This window comes from Triticum aestivum, chromosome 7D (genome assembly GCF_018294505.1).
Source record: "Triticum aestivum cultivar Chinese Spring chromosome 7D, IWGSC CS RefSeq v2.1, whole genome shotgun sequence".
Lineage (NCBI taxonomy): Eukaryota > Viridiplantae > Streptophyta > Magnoliopsida > Poales > Poaceae > Triticum > Triticum aestivum.
The window spans coordinates 92,427,357-92,441,411 of NC_057814.1; the positions used below are offsets into that span (position 1 = coordinate 92,427,357).

Consider the following 14,055-nt stretch of genomic DNA (forward strand, 5'->3'; position numbering starts at 1 on the left):
ATTGTGTCTTCCTCCTTCCAACAGTTTTCCTGGTAAAAAAAAGAACAGATCGCGCATTCTTCTTCCTCCCGCACGCCGCCTGCTACCACGGGCCGGGATGCCTGCTAAGCCTCGCCCTCCCCTCAACCTCTCCCCACCGCCATGCTTGCCGCCGCCTCCGGCCATCCCTCTAGCCCCACCCCCATCTAATTTTCTTCTCCGGCGAAGCCACACCACCATCACCATCGCCGTTCACCACCGTCCCAACCCTGAACCCTAAGATAGATAATGGGGTCCGGCGAGGCCTTTCCATCTCCTTTATTCAAAATCGACTAACCCGAAATCAAAAATTCAGCTGACTGAAATGTAGCTAAACTGGATGACCTTAGTACTCGTATTTTTGAACCGGCTACTTACTACTCCCTCCGTTCCATAATATAAGAACGTTTTTGACACTAATATAGTGTAAAAAACGTTCTTATATTTCGGGACAGAGGGAGTAGCTTATTGCCAGACCCATATATTTTACCGTACGTAAAGTAAGTAGTGTGCACAGTGCACGTCAACTAGCCACCATACTCCACGGTACACATAAGCCCATCGCCCATGCATGCAGCGAACCGTTGGATAAAAAACTGCTCGTCTCGATCAGACGAGCTTCACCTTGTCGATGGCCCTCTCCCCTCGCGCCAAGCTCTCCAGCAGCTCCCTGACGTAGTCGCCGCTCTTCTTGGTCTTCTCGTACCGCCTGGGCCTCTCCTCGCTCACCAGCTCCGGCGCCGGCTCCACCTCCCGCTCCGGGTCCACCGTGTAGAACGCCGCCACCGACACCCGCCCCCTCTCCGCGCTCGCCACCACCCTGTGCACCGGGCTCCGCAGCACCCCGTTGCTCACCACCTCCACCACGTCCCCGAGGTTCACCACCAGCGCGCCGGGCACCACGGGCACGTCGTGCCACTCGCCGTCGCGGAGCACCTGGAGGCCCGCGGTCTCGGCGAGGAGGACGGTGAGCACGCCGCCGTCGGAGTGGGGCCTGAACCCCAGCACGCGGTCGGGGCGCGGGCATGGGGCGTAGCAGTTGAGCCGCACGTAGGTCACGGCCTTCTCGTCCAGCATGTCGGCCAGGCGCCCCTCCTCGGGGAGCCCCGCCGCGCCGGCGGCCTCCCGGAGCACGGCGCCGGCGAGCTCCCTGCACCGCGCGGAGTAGCGGTGCAGGACGTCCCGGAAAGAGGGCGGCCGCGTCGGCCAGAGGTCGTGGAGGCGCCGCGACTCCGGGTCGACGATAAGGTAGAACCGGTCGCACCAGTCCAGGACCTGCGTCTCCGACAGCACCATGTCGCCGCCGTATCCCTCGATCCTGTACTCTCTCTTGTCGCCGACCAGGTTGGTGTACCTCTGCTTCTCTTCCAGCGGGAGGTTGAAGAAGTCCCGCGTCACGGCCATCATCTCGCCCAGGAGACCCGGCTCGATCCCGTGCCCGACGGCCTGGAGGAATTCAGAAATTAATGGACGTCGATCAGACCATTGGATCAGCTGAAGATGAAACTAAAACGGTGCAAGAAGAAGCAGATGAAGCAGAGGAAGGTGGTGTTGGTTTTCTTGCCAGGAAGAGGCCCCAGGTCTGGAGGGCGGACTGCAGCTTGGCCGCCTCGTCTGCGTCGCCGCAGGACAGGCGGCCGAGGTCGACGACGGGGATGGGGTCCGTCACGTCGCCGCCAGCGCCGGCGAGGGCGGGACGGTCATGGTCGCGGACCACGTACCGGCTAGGCGGCTCCTCCGGGCCAGCTGCCGCCAGCTCCTGCACGTTCGGCGGGACCTTCCACTGCTGGTCATCATCAGCCATTCTTCTTGATTCTTCTTCCCTCAAGACAGTTTCCATTACCTGAAACTTTCTGAAACTCAGAGATCGATCGAGGGCTCGAGGCAGACTACAACTATTTATACTCCTGTATGTATGTACGTGCCGGCGTCACGAGATGATAAATCGAGACGTGCAAGAGCGGTGCAGGTCTAGCCGTATAGGCCAGGAGGTTAGGACGGTGGTCAGTGATCGGGAATTGTGTGCCGTGACTGTCTCTACTACTGCTGCTGCTGCTGTGACGTTCCAGTGGAGTGGATGGATAGCGGTGGCTCACGTATACACGGCGAGCTGCTTTGCGCACCGCTCTTGTTCCGCTCTGCAAATCTCCATGATCGGCGTCACAAGCCTCTTCTCTTTGCCTATCCAACACTTGAGTTCGGATTAAATCTTATTTGGTGCCACTTACCTGACAAAATCCTGTTTCTGACAAGGTTCTTGAAATAAGAAATATAAATATCAGTGCCAGTGGGCTACTAGTACCAGTACCAATTCAGCATATCATTTTCTGAACAATGAATGACCAAATGATGTGCTTAGTGACATCGAGTCGAAGATCTATTTTCTTCCGATATTGGCAACCGCTGGCTTCTACTCCCTCCGTCTCAAAATAAGTGACTCAACCTTGTACTAATTTTTTACACATTTATGGGTTGTACTGACTCGTCCAGGGCCTACCCCATGACTCTGCTCATTCTGGTAGCTGATGATCTTACCCTCAGGGTCACTGGAATTTTCTTGTTGCTGTGTGTACAGGACCAGCAATTTCATTCACGAATACCTTCTCTTGAAATCGTGATTAAAATTCAGAAGTGATACATTTTTTTCTGGAATAGGATTAAAGTTTTTTTTTTGCACATGGGGGACGTGGTCGAGGTGGTGAGAGCATCTCCAACAGCCGCGAGGGGCGGGCGGTAAACTGGGCTTTTAGCGCGCGAGACGTTTTCGCGCGCTCCAGCGGTGGCGGGAAACTAGCGCGCGCGGGAAAAGGCGGCAGCTCGCGCGCTAGATTTGGCGCACCGCGTCCAGCGCGCCTATAAATTGCAGCGCCTCTGCCGCTCTCTCTCGCTCGCTCTAGCGCTTCCATTCCTCGCCGCCGACACGACACCACCGCGCCACCATGCCGCCTCGCCGTCGGGGAGGTTCGGGCTTCCGCGGCGTCCGCGTGCGTCCGTCCGGCACCTACTCCGCCTCGATCCGGTTGGGCGGCGGCGTGCGCCTTGGCCTCGGAACCTTCGACACCGCCCAGGACGGCGCCCGCGCGTACGACGCTGCGGCGTGGCGCCTCCGGCAGTCCCGTTGGGACATGAACTTCACCGACGTGGCGACGCCAGAGCAAGCACAGGAGTTGGCTCCTTTCCCGCGGCTTATCACCGACGAGGATCGGCGCAAAAACGGAGGCGGGAGCGCCGTCTCAGCCTGGCCGAGATGGACGAGGAAGCCATGGCGCTGTGGAGGCAACGCTTCCCGCAAGATATCATCAACGAGGAGCAGTTCTTCGCCGAGAGGAGGGCGGAGAGGAAGGGGAAGAGGAAGGAGCGAGCCGCCTATCGCGAGGACAAGCGAACGCGGAAGGCGGTCGCTAAATACAACATGGCGTTAGGAGATGCGTCGTCCTGGGACTCCCGCGACGACCGGTTCCTTGACGCCTATGCTCAAACGTCTGAGAAGGACATCACCGAGACAGAGTGCGAGTCGGAGAATGACGAGTAGTAGTTCTATGTGAGACTATGTATTGTAGGAGAAGACTAGAACTATGTATGCTTAGTTGTATCATAGAACTATGTACTACTACGTATTATAGGAGAAGACTTGAACTATGTACAAAACATAGCGCGCTTGCTGGAGCGGCTCGGGCGCGCTTTATTTTGCGGCGGCCGCTGGAGCCAGCGCGCCGCCGCGCGTAAAACCTGGCTCACCCGGCGCTGTATCCTGACTTTTAGCACGCCGCGTGTTGCGCGGCTGTTGAAGATGCTCTGAGCAACGGGGTGCTGACGAGCCCGGTGCATAGGGTGGTGGCGACCGCAGAGAGGGGCGGGTGTCGGTGGCGGCGTTCTACACGGTGGACCCGGAGAAATAGGTGGAGCCGGCGCCGGAGCTGGTGAGCGAGGAGAGGCCCAGGCAGTACGAAAAGACAAGATGGCCGGCGACTACGTCAGGGAGCTGCTGGAGAGCTTGGCGCGAGGGGAGCGGGCCATCGACAAGGTGAAGCTCGTCTGATCCATGGTTCGCTGCATGCATGCACGGTGGGCTTATGTGTGTGTGACGCGTGTACCGTGGAGTATGGTGGCTACTTTTTTTTGACGGGTAAATCACTTTATTCCTCATATATGGTAAGATCATGTACAACGAGATGAGAAATAAAGTCCGGTACGGGACCATCCCAGTACCCAGACGAGCTATTACAGAGGGAGTTCTTCGCAAGCATATCAGCAACACCATTGCCTCACAGAAACAGTGAACCACATCGAGTTTTGTTAGTTCTGCCTCAAGCGCCTTACACTCTGTGATAGTTGCTGCATCCTGACCCAAGTACTCTTCTTGATTGATACTCCCTTCATCCGAAAATGCTTGTCCCTTAAATGGATGTATCTAGCACTAACTTGGTGCTAAATACATCTATTTGAAAGACAAGTTTTTTCGGACGGAGGGAGTAGTTTCAATGGCATTCAGACTATCGGACTCAATAATCACCGAGCTACATCCAAGTTAGGCATCCAGGTACAACCCATTCCTGATTGCAGCAATTTCTGCTGATTCCACACTCTGTACATGCAATATAAACCATGATGCTGCACCCATGAACTCGCCATGATCATCTCTAGCTACTGCACCGGTAGCTCCATTCATATTTTCCAAACAAAACGATGCATCCACATTAATCTTAACTCTCCCTCTGCCTGGTTTTCCTAACTGTGATCACGTTTCTGTATTGTATGTTTATAGGGCTGGCAGCTCGCACAAAGTTCGTCGCTAAAACTTTGATAGAAATCGCAGTACAATTTGGCGGCCTAATGGATTCTCCCTTTATAAGCCGTCTCCTTTGCCACCAAATATACCAGCTCGCAACTGCCACTATTTCCGCCAAAGGAATCTCACCAAGTAGATCATCTCGTCTCATGAGGCTGTCCATAGTAATCACACCGGACCAATCTTTCAGATCTGATTTTCGTATCTCCTCTTTCAGCCCAGTTCCTTCCATATATTCAAGGCTCGGTTACAAGTAAATAAGCAATGTTGCGAGTCTTCATATCCAATTCTGCAGTGCGGGCATTGGGGAAACGTTGGGATATGTCTCCCTGCTAGCGTGCCTAGGCACGACAGTACCCCCCTCATCACCTTCCACACAAAGTGTTTCACCTTCCCAGGTAGCTTAAGCCCCCATACTCTCCTCCATGATTCACATTGTTGACTGCTTCCCGCTCCCCCATTATGGTTCCAGTTGCCCCCAAATTGGTGATGGAATTCCACATGATATGCAGATCTTACGGTAAACATACCAGACCGAGTGTGGTGCCAGGCCACAAAGTCCTCCATCATCTCAATCCGAAGCGGTATTTGCATAATTCTGTGTACATCCACAGGTGATAAAACCGATCATAAGATCTCTTCATCCCATTGACTAGAATATGGATCAATTAAGTCCTCAACTTTATCTAGCATCGTTTGTCCTCTTGGTGTAATAACCTTCCGGGTTTCACTGGTTGGGATCCAGGGATCATTCCAGATATTGATATGCGCCCCGTTCCAAACACGCCATATGTGTCCCCTCTTGAATGCTTGGATACCCGAAACAATGCTTTGCCACTTGAGCGAGGAACCTTTCTTTGGCCCCGCTTCAAGAATATTTCCACCAGGATAATACTTTGCACTAAGAACCCTTGCACACAAAGAGTCTGGATTCTGGAGAAGTCGCCAATAAGGGGTCCCCCTGTCTAAGGCCCCTTGTGGGTGAAAACTCATTTGTTTCAGTGCCATTAAAACGAACTCTATAGCTTCCAGATGACACACATTCCATGATCAACTCCACCCAAAGAGAATGGAACCCAAGCTTCAGCATTATCTTCTTCAGGAAATTCCACTCCACACAATCATATGCTTTCACCATGTCCAGTTTCACCGCACAATAGCCATTTGTCCCATGGGTCTTCTTCTTTATCGCATAGAAACATTCATAGGCTACCAACACACATTATCTGTTATTGATCTCCCTGGAACAAACAACTCTATGTTGGCAAGATTACCTCCGGTAATATTTCCTTTAACCTGTTAGCTAGCATTTTGGATATAATTTTATAAACCACATTACATAAGCTAATAGGCCTATACTGTGTAATTACCTCTGGACTTTCCACTTTCGGTATTAGCACAATATTGGTTTGGTTCCATCCAACCGGTATTTTCTAGTTATTTATTGCAGCCAAGACCTCATCTATTAATTCATCACCAAGTATATGCCAAAACCTCTTGAAGAACACTGCATGGAGCCCATTCGGCCCCGGCGCCTTTAAATCCCCGATATGGAAAAGTGCTTTCCAAACGTCCTCTTGAGAGTACGAAGCCAAAAGGAACATGTTCATAGCTGTTGTATCACGAGGTTTCACTGCATTCAATAGATCTTGGTCACAATCAACCAGATCCAAAGTAAAAAGATTGCCAAAGTACTAAGAAATTAGGTGGTTGAGGTTATTATTTCCCTCTACCCACCCATTATTATTGTTACGCAATTTCTTTATCAAAATTTTCCTCTTCCTACCTGAAGCAAACTTATTGAAATATTGTGTATTACGGTCTCCCCGACGCAACCATCTCACCCTGCCCCGCTGCGCCCAAAATATCTCCTCTTGATCAAGCAGATTCTCGATTAGAACCGAGAGATCTTTCCTCTTCTCCCGAACAACATCTGAATAGGGAGCACGCATCAGAGTTTCTAGTTCTTGCTGGTCTTTCTTCAACCTGAACCGCGGCCCCTTCAGGACTCGACGATCCCAAGCATGGAGATTGCAATGTACCTCAATACCTCATCCATCTTCTCTTTAACAGTTGGGCATAAGCCTTGGTGCACAGCTTTCTGCCAAGCTATCTTTACTATTTCTTCCATAGTTTCTTCTTCGAGCCATCTTGCCTCAAACCTTCTGTTATTTTTAGGCTTTCTCTCCTCTACACCTGATAGGTACTCAGTGTCCAAGAGGATGCGGCGGTGATTAGATTTACCCATCTCTAGGTTACACAAGCCCGCATTAGGATGCATACCCATCCAATCTGAATTTGTAACCACACGGTCCAACCTCTCCTTCAAGCCACCCCAAAACCAGGTAAACTTGTCGCCCGTGAACCCCAAATCCTCCAACGCACAATCTGAAAGTGCGTCTTGGAACGCTTGAAGGCGTGCATGCTGCCTTGGGGCTCCACCTTCCCTCTCAGAGGAGATTAAGATCTCATTAAAATCACCAATTATGACCCACGGTAACCTTGACTGGGCATGTAGATTTATAATGTGACGATATGTGTGTTCCTTATTATCCCAACTTGGCTCACCATAGATGTCAGTTAGCCTCCAAACATTCCCGTTGCTCTCATGTATCTCAACATCAATCCCTTCAAGAGTTGTAGTCCGGGAGTAGATCCTCACCTCCTTCTTCCAAACTAACAACAAGCCGTCTGTTCTTCCATCAGGACTTGGTGCAACAATCATTTCATCCATCCCTAGCTTCCTCATTATTATTTCTGCCTTTGTTTCATCTAGATGCGTCTCAGACAGGAAAAACGCATCCGGTACATGCTACCTCTGGATTTCCAGAAGCGAGCGAACTGTCGGGGCACCGAGGAGACCCCGACAGTTCCAACTTATTATTTTCATTGCTGACGGCGATTCTCCTCAAGGGAGGTTGCCGATGAACTCTTTTCTTCCTTGTTCCCTACTTCCTATCCTGACTTTAACATCTTATTATCATGAATTTTTTGAGGAGTACTAAGAAGACTTTTGTCATCTGGCTCCCTATTCACATGCTCAATCAAGCTGATTTTATCAGACACAAACCCTGCAGGTGGTATCACTGAGTTCATGGACATCACCACTGTACCATCCTGATTAATAAGCCTCTTACGAGCCATGGGAATAAGAGCATCCCCTAGAGCCATATCTTCTATTTCATGCGAGTTCGGCTCCCCTGAGTAGCCTCGGCCTCTTCCACGACCTCCTCCTCTTCCCATACTCCCTCCACCTCTGTTCCCCCCAGTAGTGTCTCGTCCCCCAGGATTATCAAATTGAACCGGCAACCAATCTCCGCATTCACATGTTTCAGGATCATGAATACCATCTCCACACTCCGTTACTTCGTGCCCAATTAGGCCACAAAAGTGACAGAACTTAGGAAGCTTTTCATACTCCACTGGGTGTTTTTTATTCTCCTTCAGAGTTAAAGGGACAAACCGGACAAGAGGAGTACCCAGTTTTATAAACACGCGGGCTCGCAAATATTTTGCTGGATTTAGTCGACCTTCCGCCACAAACACCTTGATAGGATGGACGCCAACTTTGTTCGCTATCTTCTTTGCCAAGCTAGATTTCTGCATCACTCCATCTGGGATACCCATAATTCATGTACATACTGGAATACGATCCAATCTGTACTCCTGCGAATCCATCAGTCCATCATATTCATCAATGACGATGGCCTCGCCGCGGAAGAGCCAAGGCCCCGCATTCATCACTGTGTTCCAATCGCCAATACACATAAACTGGACAAGAAATCGGTTATTTCCTACTTCCTTGAAGGTTACATCTTGGGCAGATGCCCATGCATTACGCATATCCTTGAAGAGGGCAACATGGGAGAAGGGTCTTTGAGTATGAACCCTAAAAATCCCGAGCCATCTGGTTTCCTCCAATAAACCCTCCACCTCACCAGACAGATCTAGTTCATCCTCTTCTTCCCCGTGCAGATTAAGGCCCTCAAACTTGCTCTCTAGATTTGATTCGAGAGGAGATCGTCTGCCTCCCCCACTGCCTGATGTGCCACCGTTGTTCCCCTGCATTTCCTTTGCCATGTTCGCCATGACAAAGTCTCCAGCCAGGCGAAAAAACGCCTAGTAATTAGATCCTAACCTCGTCAGGAGAAGTTTTCGTGTAGGAAGTTCATAGATTCGATCGACTGGTGAACTCTCAGCGGCGGCCGCCGAGAGGAACTTGGGAACCCTAGATCGCCCTAGGGGAAAAAACTTATATGCTGCTGAAGGAAATATTCCCTAGAGGCAATAACAAAGTTGTTATTTATATTTCCTTATATAATGATAATTTTTTATTATTCATGCTATAATTGTATTAACCGGAAACTTAGTACATGTGTGAATACATAGACAAATAGAGTGTCACTAGCATGCCTCTACCTGACTAGCTCGTTGAATCAAAGATGGTTAAGTTTCCTAGCCATTGACATGAGTTGTCATTTGATTAACGAGATCACATCATTAGAGAATGATGTGATTGACTTGACCCATTCCGTTAGCTTAGCATTTGATCATTTAGTATGTTGCTATTGCTTTCTTCATGACTTATACATATTCCTATAACTATGAGATTATGCAACTCCCGAATATCGGAGGAACACTTTGTGTGCTACCAAACGTCACAACGTAACTGGGTGATTATAAAGGTGCTCTACAGGTGTCTCCGATGGTACTTGTTGAGTTGGCATAGATCGAGATTAGGATTTGTCACTCCGATTGTCGGAGAGGTATCTCTGGGCCCTCTCGGTAATGCACATCACTATAAGCCTTGCAAGCAATGTGACTAATGAGTTAGTTGCGGGATGATGCATTATGGAACGAGTAAAGAGACTTGCCGGTAACGAGATTGAACTAGGTATTGAGATACCGACGATCGAATCTCGGGCAAGTAACATACGGATGACAAAGGGAACAACGTATGTTGTTACGCGGTTTGACCGATAAAGATCTTCGTAGAATATGTAGGAGCCAATATGAGCATCCAGGTTCCGCTATTGGTTTTTGACCGGAGATGTGTCTTGGTCATGTCTACATAGTTCTCGAACCCGTAGGGTCCGCACGCTTAACGTTCGGTGACGATCGGTAATATGAGTCCCGGATATGATCACGGACATAACGAGGAGTCTCGAAATGGTCGAGACATAAAGATCGATATATTGGATGACTATGTTTGGACATTGGAAGGGTTTCGAGTGAGTTTCGACGAATACCGGAGTACCGGGGGGTTACGAGAACCCCCCGAGGAGTGTAATGGGCCTCATGGGCCTTGGTGGAGAGAGGGAGGGGCGGCCAGGGCAGGCCGCACGCCCCTCCCCCTCTAGTCCGAATTGGACTAGGAAGGGGGGGCACCCCTTTTCCTTCCCCCCCTCTCCTCCTTCCTTCCCTCCTACTCCTACTCATGGAAGGGGTGGAATCCTACTCCCGGTGGGAGTAGGACTCCCCTTGGGGCGCGCCTAGGAGGCCGGCCTCCTCCCCCTCCTCCAGTCCTTTATATACGGGGGAGGGGGGCACCCCATAGACACACAAGTTGATCATTGATCTCTTAGCCGTGTGCGGTGCCCCCTCCACCATAATCCACCTCGGTCATATCGTCGTAGTGCTTAGGCGAAGCCATGCGCCGGTAGCTTCATCATCACCGTCATCACGCCGTCGTGCTGAGGAAGCTCTCCCTCGAAGCTCTACTGGATCGTGAGTTCGTGGGACGTCACCGAGCTGAACGTGTGCAGATCGCGGAGGTGTCGTACGTTCGGTACTAGGATCGGTCGATCGTGAAGACGTACGACTACATCAACCGCGTTGTCATAACACTTCTGCTTTCGGTCTACGAGGGTACGTGGACAACACTCTCCCCTCTCGTTGCTATACATCACCATGATCTTGCGTGTGCGTAGGAATTTTTTTGAATTTACTGTTGAGAGGAGAACAACTTGTATTCTTAGGAGGTCAAAGCCAACATATATACACATACATGAGGATGCCAAAAGGCTACAAGAGGATGACAATAGACTAGAATGCAAAAGGCCAAAAGACAATATTAATATAACTCTAACACCCCCCCTCAAACTCATGGTGGATCCACAACACTGAGTTTGGAGAGGTGAAATCCATGTTGCGCTCTAGTCTGAGCCTTCGTGAAGAAGTCCGCGAGCTATAACTCAGAAGGCACATACTGAAGAGCAACAACATGATCCTGCACAGCGGCGCGCACATAAGAAGCATCAACACCAATGTGTTTGGTAAGCTCATGCTTCACAGGGTCCCGCGCAATACTGATAGCACCTGTGCTGTCCGACAGGAGGGTGGTAGGTGTAGTAACAGAAACACCAAAATCCTCCAGTAACCATCGTAACCAAGTCACCTCTGCTATCAGAAGAGCCATAGCTCGCAACTCGGCCTCTGCACTCGAACGAGAAACTGCAGTCTGTTTCTTCGTCTTCCAGGAAATGAGGGAACCACCAAGAAAGACACAGTAGGCAGAAAGTGAACGGCGACCCGTAGGATCACTAGCTCACGTAGCATCCGAATAGGCCTGGAGCTGTAACGAGCTGGAACAGGGGGAAAAGAGACGATGAGAGATCGTGCCACGAAGATATCGTAGAACATGAAGAAGGTGACTATAGTGAACTGAAGTGGGAGCAGAAACAAACTGACTCAGAATATGGACAGGATAGGAGATATCCGGACGAGTGACAACAAGATACACAAGACTCCCAACAAGATGACGATAACGTGTCGGATGAGACAAGGGCAGACCATCAGAAGCACGAAAGTGAACATTGAGCTCCATAGGAGTCTCAGTAGTGCGCTCATCACTAAGAGCCGCACGAGTAAGAAGATCCTGGATATACTTTTCTTGGGAAATAAAAAAGCCATCAGAGGTGGAGGAAACCTCAATCCCAAGAAAGTAACGAAGAGGACCAAGATCAGACATAAGGAACTGCTCATTAAGACGCGCCTTGACAAAGGCAATGTACTCAGAATCGTCGCCAGTGATGATCATGTCATCAACATATAGAAGAAGAAGAGTGCGACCACGAGCAGAAAGGTGGACAAACAACGCTGGATCGTGATCACTGGGTGAAAACCCAGCAGCAGTGACCACAGAGGCAAAACGCTCAAACCAAGCGCGAGGCGCTTGCTTAAGGCCATATAGAGAGCGACGAAGACGACAAACCATGCCATCGGGAACTGAATACCCAGGTGGTGGCTGCATATAAACCTCCTCACGCAACTCACCATTAAGAAAGGCATTTTTAACATCAAGCTGTGACACACACCAGTGGCGAACAGAGGCCACGGCGAGAAGTGTGCGGACAGTGGTCATATGGGCCACAGGAGCAAAAGTCTCATCATAATCACGACCATGCTCCTGCTGAAAGCCACGAGCCACAAGACGAGCTTTATAACGCTCAAGAGAACCATCAGAGCGAGTCTTAATCTTATAGACCCACTTACAAGTGATGGGACGAATACGGGGAGGAAGAGAAACCAGATCCCATGTGTTGTTGCGCTCAAGTGCGGCAATCTCCTCTGCCATCGCAAACTGCCATTCAGGATGAACAACAGCATCACGATAAGAGGTAGGCTCAAGTACAACCGAAAGGCCATATTTGCTAGGAGAATAGCGGTCAGGAGGAGGGCAAGGTCGAGCCCGAAGACCATAAGTCGGCTGGGACGAGGAAGACGGTGCACCAGAAGTAGATGGCACATCAGTAGATTCATCCATAACACGTCGACGACGAGTATAATGAAAAGGAAAAGTGGGATGAGAAGGAACCACCGGAGGTGATGGAGATGGAGAAGACATCGGTGATGAAGGTGGGGTGTCATGCAATAAGGAAGGAGAAGGAACGATAGGAGAAGACGGTGTCGGATCTGCAATAGTGGGACGATAAGGAGGAGTAGGAATATGAGGCACGGAGGGAGGTGTATCAGGAAACGTGAGAAAAGAGATATCCTCTACTGAAAAGGTCAAAGAGGATGGTCGTGGATAGAATGGACGAGACTCATCAAAAGTCACATCCCTAGAAATACGCATCCGTTGACCGACAGGATCCCAACACCGATAACCCTTATGCTCATCACTGTAGCCCAGAAAAACACACTCGACAGACTGAGCAGTTAGTTTGGTGCGTTCTCGAGGGGCAAGGAGAACATAACAAACACAACCAAACAATCGAAGAGCGGAATAATCAGGATGATGATCAAAAAGACGCTCTAGAGGAATACCTCCCTGTAGAGCAGATGAGGGTTGAATGTTTATGAGATATGTGGCAGTGGAGACAGCCTCAGCCCAGAAATGAGGCGGAAGAGAGGCGGCAATCATCATCGCACGAGCTGTCTCAAGAAGGTGGCGATGCTTGCGCTCAGCCACGCCATTCTGAGCGTGAGCACCGGGACAAGAGAACTGCGCAAGAGTACCCTGCTCAGCAAGAAAACCACGCAACATTTTGGAGATATACTCGCCAGCAGAATCAGCACGAAACACACGAATAGGTGTAGAGAACTGAGTGTGGACCATGGCGGCAAAACGCTTATAAATAGAGAGAACCTCGCGACGAGAAGACATGAAGTAAAGCCAAGTGTAGCGAGAGAAATCATCTATAAAAATAATATAGTAGCGATGGCCCCCTTTGGAAGAGAAGGGAGCCGGTCCCCACACATCGGAATGAACTAAATCAAAAGGGCATTGAGACACTAACTCACTTGTAGGATAAGGTAACTGAACCTGTTTACCAAGCCTACAACCCTGACACTGCAAAGAGACATCTCCTGAGACAGGCCCCAGAAGACCACGACGAACTAAAGATGATAGCCGAGAACCACAAAGGTGACCAAGGCGATGATGCCACTACTGGAAGGAGCTGGTAGCAGAAGTGGCGATGGCAGATGTACTGGCGAGTGTAGTGGCAGCGGAAGGAACATGAAGCCAGTCTAACTCCCAAAGCCCCTGGGAGTCAAGGCGGCGAGGGCAGCTCCAACCAAAGCCTTCGTGTGACGATCCTGGACAGTGCAAGAATCAACGTCAAGAATGACGCGACAACCAGAATCAGTAAGCTGACTTGCAGAAAATAAGTTCATGGTAAGGCGAGGAACATAAGAAACATCTGGAACATGAAATGAAGAAGTGGAAAGAATGCCTCGACTAGCAACAGGTAGAGGAGTACCATCAGCAGTAAGAACATTAATAGGAAAATCGAGAGATCTAA

The 14,055-nt window shown here is 50.2% G+C and overlaps 1 protein-coding gene across 1 annotated transcript; it reads right to left on the reverse strand.

The window, feature by feature from the left end:
- Positions 1-268: 268 nt before the first annotated feature.
- LOC123170539 (protein SRG1) lies at positions 269-1,882 on the reverse strand. The gene is made up of 2 exons (XM_044588399.1): positions 1,583-1,882; positions 269-1,464 (listed from the first exon to the last, which is right to left on the reverse strand). The coding sequence occupies exons 1-2, from the start codon at positions 1,856-1,858 to the stop codon at positions 628-630; spliced, it is 1,113 nt and encodes a 370-aa protein (XP_044444334.1). The 5' UTR covers positions 1,859-1,882; the 3' UTR covers positions 269-627.
- Positions 1,883-14,055: the final 12,173 nt, after the last annotated feature.